At 42.5% G+C, this 8,796-nt stretch overlaps 1 protein-coding gene across 2 annotated transcripts in view; it reads left to right on the forward strand.

Moving 5' to 3' along the window:
• Window positions 1-8,796, forward strand: part of tmem231 (transmembrane protein 231) — a 190,929-nt gene that overhangs the window by 89,165 nt on the left and 92,968 nt on the right. For both annotated transcript variants that reach the window (XM_077515472.1, XM_077515471.1), the window contains exon 5: window positions 2,320-2,401. In XM_077515472.1, the coding sequence (XP_077371598.1) occupies window positions 2,320-2,401 (82 nt within the window). The remainder of the gene's footprint in view (window positions 1-2,319; window positions 2,402-8,796) is intronic.

Here is an 8,796-nt window from a genome sequence, read left to right on the forward strand (position 1 = left end):
CCTGAGGAGTGTGCAAAGTTTGGTGAGTTTTCGTGAATGTTTAGGTACCCAAAATCGCCATCGTTTGCGGAGAATAAAGAATAATAATAATAATAATAATAATAATAATAATAATAATAATTTTTACAAAAATAGGGCCCGAGCAGCGACCGCTGCTAATAATAATAATAATTCCTACAAAAACAATAGGGCCTCGCAGCGGCACCGCTAATAATAATAATAATTCCTACAAAAACAATAGGGCCTCGCAGCGGCACCGCCGTCGCCGCTGCTCGGGCCCTAATAATAATGAGAATTCCTACAAAAACAATAGGGCCTCGCAGCGGCACCGCCGCCGCTGCCGCCGCTGCTCGGACCCTAATAAGAATTCCTTGAAAAACAATAGGGCCTCGCAGCGGGCCCTAAATATTTGATATTTTATTGCTGCAGTATGAAGTATAGTAGGCTACCTTTATTCACCTTTCATTGCACCAACAAAGGAAGGTCAAGCTCTCTGGCTGCTGGATGCATCTGTAATTGAAAAAAAAAAAAAAAAAAAAAGGACATTCTCCCACCTCTCTCTATAACTATGACTAGAACTAAAACACTAACAATACACTAACAATACACAAATCGGTCTGTTTTTTTTTTTTTTTGCTTCATATTGACATTTCCCCACCTCTCTCTAAAACTTTGACTACAACTAAAACAATAACAATACACAAGTCCGTCTATCAACCTAGCGATTCTGCACACACACTCATATATTTGTCCACTACATTTATAAGATGCACGACTTGTACATGTATTATTAGTGTTACTGGCAACTTTATTCTATGGCAGGACAAAATGATGTACATAACTGTCTTATGAGGGCATTGAGGGTGACGTGTGATTTACGAAGGGGAATTTAGCAAGTTAGCAGGTCTTCTTACCTCCTCGTTCTGGAGCGGGGTTCGGCGACTCCCTTCTGCTTCATCTCCAATCTGAAGGCACACGCTCATCTTAAAGGTCAGGATCCAAATCTGGTTTATACTCGTCATCCTCCAAATCAGTGTAATTGTGGTGATGATCGGTCATCCTCCCGGTCTCCCGGTAGTCTTTCTCGCTTGACGCGGCCGGCGGGGCGTCGCTCAACGGCTGCTCGATGAGTTAAGGCCTCAGTATGCTTCTGCGAGAGGCTCGCGCGGAGGCGTCACAGCGTAGCTCCGCTCGTGCGTTTGCCTTCCGACTTGTGCGCAATACAAATCGGTGTCTGCTGGAGTTTCACACCAAGTCCCGCTGTCGCTATGGCTGGGACATCACAGAGTGGCGATTCCTCTGCATTTTATGATGGATTCAGGAAGTTCAATTTAATTGAGAAACACGAAACAAAGCCGGGGGGAGATTAAGTTCATCACCGTGGCAATTAATTATTGTCAATTTGCACCGGTGTCGGCCGTAAACTCGCCAAAACACAACAGCCATGCGCTTAGAGAACAGTTTTGTTTTGTTTTTTAAGTTATTGTTGTTTTCCGCCTCTCGTCCCAGGTACATATCCACATGCACAGCCGTGGTCTCCGAGCAGGAAGTCGATTTGCGCCGCCAGTTGCCTTCACGGAAACTATCTGGGCGGGGGGCGGGGAGAGAGAGAAAAAACGCCATCGAACGGACCAATCAGAAGCGAGCTACGCCCCGCCATCTACGGCGTTCAAGGCTTGGCGACGTGTGCACCGCAGCCGTCCACGAGCGACGCGGCACTTAAAATTCATGAACGCCGTAGATCATGTGATCTACGGCGGTCATCAACGCAAGAGCAAACGTGGAGGCATAAATTAGGCTTTACTTCGACGTGAAACTTGATCGCCGCCATCATCCTTTGCTGACGATGCTTTTACAGCCGAAAATAACTATATCTAAAAAAAATAAAATAACTAACTCTAGCTGTTTTGTTTTTCTGTCCATCGCTCGCACTCTCTCTTCCTCCGCGGCCCCCGCATTAGCTGAGCCGGCCGCCTCGCCCCCCTCCCCCCGGCCAACGCATACACTTCCTGTTTTTTTTTTCTTCTACAACGTGATCCTTGCGTGATCGTGGCTGTCTGTTATAGTTGTTGCCGCCCGCTGTCCATTATTAACGTTGCAGTCAAACCTGATCCTTCACTCAAAAGCTGCGTCAGACCCTAATGTACACTCTTGCATAAATAAAGCTATATGACATATATATGACTTATATATGTCATGTGTATGCGGCGACAATGACTCTTATGACGTTATATACGTCATATGTATTGAGAGAGTTAAGGGATAATTAGATTCATTCCACTCTGAATTTGTTTTCCATTTGTCCTTTTTTTCTTCAAGGTGTCTGTGATTGACGGCTCCAGCCCTTTTGCAAGTGCTTATGATCTTGACGACATCGTGAGGCGCTACCAAGAACGCAACTGTAAGTTTAACTCTGGCTTGATTTCTGCTGAGGAATGTGTAGTAAAAGATGTGCGGTCTGTTGTTAGCAGCAAGCAAGTTAAGATAGCTCGAAGACTTGGATATACAGCAAGACGACACAAACGATTTCATGAAAAACAATTTACACCATGAAAGTAGTGATCGACATACTGTTTCAACTAAAAACAACATACCTTACCCAGGATTTACACCGGATGCGGCTGCGGTGCGTTCCGGCGACAAAACCAATTAGATTCCCTTCATTCGAATGGTGCAGTTTACATCGGTTGCGTGTGCATTGCGTATCGACTGCGGCTCAGCTGCGGCGTGCTGCAGCCCTTCGGCACGAGTAGACCTATTTTCTATTTTTGCCGGTTGCCGCATCCGTCGGCCTCTGGCAAATGGCAAGCTAGCACAAAACACATCGAGAGGGACAGGAAAACCGATGCAGTTTCAAAATAAATGTCCGGTTACCTTTCAAGATAAAACACTCGCCAGTTCCTATTTTGCAAGCATGCTAGCAAAACGTGATGTGGGCGTAGCCGGGCCTGGAGTTAACGTGCGAGGTGCTCATTCACGGTTTAGACACCAGCGAACATGGACGAGGAGAGGTTTATATTGGAGGTGGAAAGCCACAAAATAATAAAAGTCCACCTCTCTTTCTGCTTCTCTGTTGAGCACAGACTATCTGTGTGTTTGTCGTTGTTTTTAATGCCAAAAGATTGCGTGCGGTCACGCGAGACACGGCGGGAAGTGGTTGGCGACGGCGCTGCCGGACCGCGGCTATGCGGAGCCGGTGTGAGTTGGCCAAAAAATTGATGCGTCCGGAGCACGCAGTCAACCGCACACGCAACCGGTGTAAATCCCGGGTTAGGCTTTCACTTCCACTTTGCCCCCCAACAAACTTAATTTTTTTTTAGCTAGAGGCTCCAAATGACTGGTTTCAATGATTCGCAGTAATGTAGTGTCCTATTCTGAATGTTTTTTGTGACACATATTTCCTACCTTTTAACGAAAATGCTCGCCGAAAATTAAGCTCTCTACATTTGTTATGGAATGTTTGCCTCCCGGGAGGCGCCGCGGACGTACAGTAAGACGAGTTTATCTGAACGCAAACTATTTCATGAATAACGTTTTACACCAGTAACCGTGTCAAAATAGAACATACCTTTGCTGCTACGAGACTAACATTGTGGTGTTGAACGCAGCCAGAATCCTTCACCCATCTAAACACAAAATAGTTCTAAGAATCCTGGCTCTTGATGGCGTCAAAGACCTCTCATGTGTAGGCGCTCTTCTTCACAAGAGGCGCTTTCGCACCAAAAAGCCCATGAACTTTGAGTTCATGGTAGAGTCAGTTACCGGTTCGAAGAACTTGTGAGCGCCCCACGAGTTTGCGTTCACACAGCATGAAAGTGGGCAAGGTAGCTTATTCAAATGAGACTGATGACGTATGTCAGGGGAGGGAAAAAAAAAAACAGCACTACCCCGCCTGTCCAGCAAGTTGCGGTACAGGTTAAACTGAATGACAAACAAGCAGGGTGACGTTGAAAAACGCGACCTTTGACCCTCCATCGCCATTTGTTGTGATACAAGGCATACCATCTTTTCGTTTTCCTTGTCATGTTGAACAGAGTTACGTTTGCAGCAATTAGAACTTCACGGGAAAGGTTGATGAGAACCATTAGGACCCGCCATATTACCACAGCAAGACGAGAATTGGGCAGAACTTGCTCACTTGGAAAGACAGTCAAACCTGCAAGCACGAAGACACTCACTCCTGCAAGCACGAAGACGTGCACTGGGTAAGGTTTAAACACACAATTATACGAAATTTATTTCACATTGGAATTAAGCTGCAACATAAAATGTGAATAAAGTGAAGCGTGTGTCCGCACACGTTGGTCTTGTTTGTGGATATTTTGTCGTGACGCGCGCTTTCTGCCATGAAAAGGGCAATCGCTGGAAACTGGTGTTTCCTGTCCAGTTCTCGTGCAATTCACGGCAAAATAGGGCTTGATGGCGAGTTGCTGTTAACGCTAAATGTATGCTTTGTATTTCATAATACCGTTGGAGCTGGATGTATTGTTAGTCTGTCCGCAAGTTTAAAAAAAATAAAAAATAAATTTAAAACACATTATTGACCGATCCAAAGTGTTGAAATGGCTTGCTTTCTTTGACGATGCACGAATGATAGAACAAAGGTGCAGGGATTTTGGGAAAAGTGATGATTTTGGAAGTGTCAGATTGGCACCTCAAGCCAGTGGTTTATCATCGGGCCATAAATTGGTGCATATTCCGCTATTTTAAGGTATTCTGTTATGTCAATCACAAGGTTGTTGCACAAAAGTAATTAATGTAGATATTAACTTAACGTTTATTAATTTGTTGTGTTTCTGTTTCAGATTTGCCACTTCTACCAATCTGGGTGTGTTCCGCGCAGGGAGTGGAAGAACATCAGAACCTCTGAATGGTGGGACGCTGTAATGAATGTGTGTTTGCATTACTGTTTTTCAAAAATAAAAACATTTAAAAGAATTCATTGAGCATAAGTTTTTATTTGTGTGGGGAAAAAAAAACAGAACAAAAAGTGATATGAAAACAAAAGCATTTATTGTTTTTGTAGAAATTATTATTAGGGCCCGAGCAGCGACCGCTGCGAGGTTCTTCTTCTTCTTCTTCTTCTTCTTCTTCTTCTTCTTCTTCTTCTTCTTCTTCTTCTTATTCTTATTCTTATTCTTATTCTTATTCTTATTCTTATTCTTATTCTTATTCTTATTCTTATTCTTATTCTTATTCTTCTCCTTCTCCTTCTCCTTCTCCTTCTCCTTCTTCTTCTCCTTCTTCTTCCTCCTTCTTCTTCCTCCTTCTTCTTCCTCCTTCTTCTTCCTCCTTCTTCTTCTTCTTCCTCCTTCTTCTTCTTCTTCCTCCTTCTTCTTCCTCCTCCTTCTTCTTCTTCCTCCTTCTTCTTCTTCCTCCTTCTTCTTCTTCCTCCTTCTTCTTCTTCCTCCTTCTTCTTCTCCTTCTCCTTCTCCTTCTCCTTCTCCTTCTTCTTCCTCCTCCTTCTTCCTCCTCCTTCTTCTTCCTCCTCCTTCTTCTTCCTCCTCCTTCTTCTTCCTCCTCCTTCTTCTTCCTCCTTCTCCTTCTTCTTCCTCCTTCTCCTTCTTCTTCCTCCTTCTCCTTCTTCTTCCTCCTTCTCCTTCTTCTTCCTCTTCCTCCTCCTTCTTCCTCTTCCTCTTCCTCTTCCTCCTCCCTCCTCCTCCTCCGCCGCAAACGATCGCATTTTTGAGGACCTAAACATTTACGAAAACTCACCAAACTTTGCAATCTCTTCGGGCCCGGCGAAAAATTTGATATTATGTTGTCATAACGCGACTCTATAGCGCCCCCTAGCGTAGAAAAATAAAAACCAATCCCGGCCCGTTTGACCTAGAGCTACGAAAATTGGCAGGCACGTGTAGCACCCCGTGACGCACAAAAAAGTCAGTGGAAGCCATTTCCTAAAATGTACAGGAAATGAGCTATGAATTTTTGAATGTCCCATTTTGGCACATTCACTGTGGTCATGCTTTTTCACCCTTTGCAAACATTTTTTATCCAGTTGACTTCAAACTTGCCATGTATCATCTCAAGACCCGAGACAACAACTGGGCAAAAAATCTTGACTTTTTGAAATACGATATGACGGGGGCGGGGCATCAAAAATTGCCTTTAAAATTTCAATTGTCCAGAAACACAAAATGCTAAATAACTCCCATGGACAAGCTCCAAAAAATCTCAAACTTCTCATGCAACTTAATAGTCACGGCCTGAAAACATCTATACAATGAAATTCAGTTATACATTTAGCGCCACCTAGTGGTGACAATAAATGTCATACTTTACGTTTTTTTAGCTACTGTGCCGAGCTCGTTGAAGGGATCCAATTAAAAATTGGTCAGAAAAGCCTTAAGATGTTGACCATGCCCCACACCGAATATTGTAACTTTTCGCCAAAGGGCGTGGCCGTTACAGTGCCGCAAAATCTGAAGACTTTTCGTGACAATAAAAGTTGCTTTAACTTGACCCAGATGATCCTATCTTCTCAAAATTTTACACATTTGATGAGAGTCCAGCCCTAAAGACATCTACAAACTTATATTTCATCTTACTGATAGCGCCACCTAGTGGCAATTTTTTTCCTTACGAATTTTCTTCTACGTTTTTCTCCAAACACGTTAACTGGACCTACCTCATATTTGCTCAGATGAGGGTTTCGGCCTTCATTATGTCACAACACGAAGTTTGTGAGTTTTCGCGAATCGCTGTGGGCGTGGCTAAGTGCTGTTCGCCAAGAAAACAACGCCAATTTTGAGGGCCGAAACATGCACAGAAACTCATGAAACTTGGCGCACACATCTGGCCTGACAAAATGAGCAATATTTTATCGTGGATTGTGCTATTTTTAGAAAAATGACTCAATAGCGCCCCCTAGAAATTTTTAACGAAGCAGCCCCAGTTGTACGTTTAAGCAAGATCTTTGGAAATTTTTAGGTGTATGAGGGAGCCCAACACCTACAAAAAAGTCTCTTGGACCCCTGTGCTAAAATGAACAGGAAGTGAGCTACGAATTTTTGAATGTCCCATTTTTGACGATTTTTGCACATTTACAGGGGGCATACATTTGCCCACTTCTCCTACACGTTTCATCCGACTGACTTCAGACTTGACCTGGACCATGTCAAGACCTGAGCCAACAACAGGGGGAAAAATTTTTGACTTTTGGAAATACTATATGATGAGGGCGGGGCATCAAAATTTGTGTTTCGCACTGAAAAAGGATATGCTTAATAACTCCCCGGTACATGCTCCAAAAAATCCCAGACTTGTCATGTATGTTCATAGTCAAGGCCTGAAGCTATCTCTATGACAACATTCAGTTATATATGCAGCGCCACCTAGCCCTTGAGGCATGAAAAAAAAATACCCCACTTACGGTATTTTTACAAAAATTGTAAACTCATTCTCAGTGTGATAACTAAGTCATTTATGAATATTCTTTTACTTTCCACCACTCAAAATGTTCACAGGCATCAGACCTATCCAAACATACGTATTTTTTATTTAGTTTTATTTATTTTTGATAGCCTCTATGGACGTTAAAAGCAGTATCATGAATGAAAGATATGCTTAATAACTCCCCGGTACATGCTTGAAAAAATCCCAATCTTGACATGTATATTTATAGTCAAGGCGTGAAGATATCTCTATGACAAAATTCAGTTATAAATATAGCGCCACCTAGTCCTTGAGGCATAAAAAAAATGCCTCACTTACGGTATTTTTACAAAAATTGTAAACTCATTGTAAATATGATAACTAAGTCATTTATGAATATTCTTTTACTTTCCACCACTCAATATGTTCATTGGCATCAGACCGATCCAAACATATGTACTTTTTTTATTTAGTCTCATTTTTTTTGATCGCCTCTGTGGACAATAAAAGCAACATTGTGCAATGAGTACGAGCGATGATGTGTCTATGTATTTTTGCAAAAAATACCAAATCAGGGCAACTCATTGCCTAAAATAAAAAAAGATGCTGATTTTTGCAGATCTTAAACAATCACCAAAACCCATTGAGCCACTCATCACACCTGGCAAAAAATAAATAAAAAAATAAAATCCACGTAATGGTTTATCATGCTATTTTCAAAGAAATTCTGCTTCCAATGTGCCAGTACCCCAATGTGCAAGTACCCCAATGTGCAAGTACTCCAACGTAGCCCGGGCTGCGAGGGCCCTTTACAGCTGCTCGCAGCTCTAGTTACTTATGCATTTGGCTCATTTGTGTCCACAAGTCTGTTTAGGACTGCCAGGAAGCCCATTTGGAACTCTCTGTTGTGCCTTTGGTTTTGTTCAACCAGCTCATGTGCCAGCTGTTGATCTTCCTTGCACTCCTCGCTTCTGAGGTCAACTTCCTCCTTGTTCTGCTCACGCCTTTGTTCAAGGTCCTCCTTGCGCAACTGCATTTCTTCTAAGAAAATTGCCCTCGTGGACATGTATTAATTTACTTTATTAATGAAATAAGTCAATAGATATAAAGAATAGGTAGGACTAGATAAGTTTTTAACTTCTTTCTACTGCTTTTGTACATGTAAACCATTATGAATGATTGCAATAAGTTTCTTCTTTCTTTTAAATTTTTAACTGCTACTCGTTTGTTTATAATGTCCAGTAAACAAACACTGCCTTATCCAACAAAGCAAAATTCATCGTGAGTGGTGTGTTGCTTTAAAAGTTTTATATGAAGCTTTTGAAGTTATATAAAATGAAATGAAACATACCAGGACTGCTCAGGGAGGCATCATAACGTAAAGGAGAGCTCAGAGAAGGTCCAGCACGGCAAAGTGGC

Source organism: Festucalex cinctus, chromosome 3 (assembly GCF_051991245.1).
Source record: "Festucalex cinctus isolate MCC-2025b chromosome 3, RoL_Fcin_1.0, whole genome shotgun sequence".
Classification (NCBI taxonomy): Eukaryota; Metazoa; Chordata; class Actinopteri; order Syngnathiformes; family Syngnathidae; genus Festucalex; species Festucalex cinctus.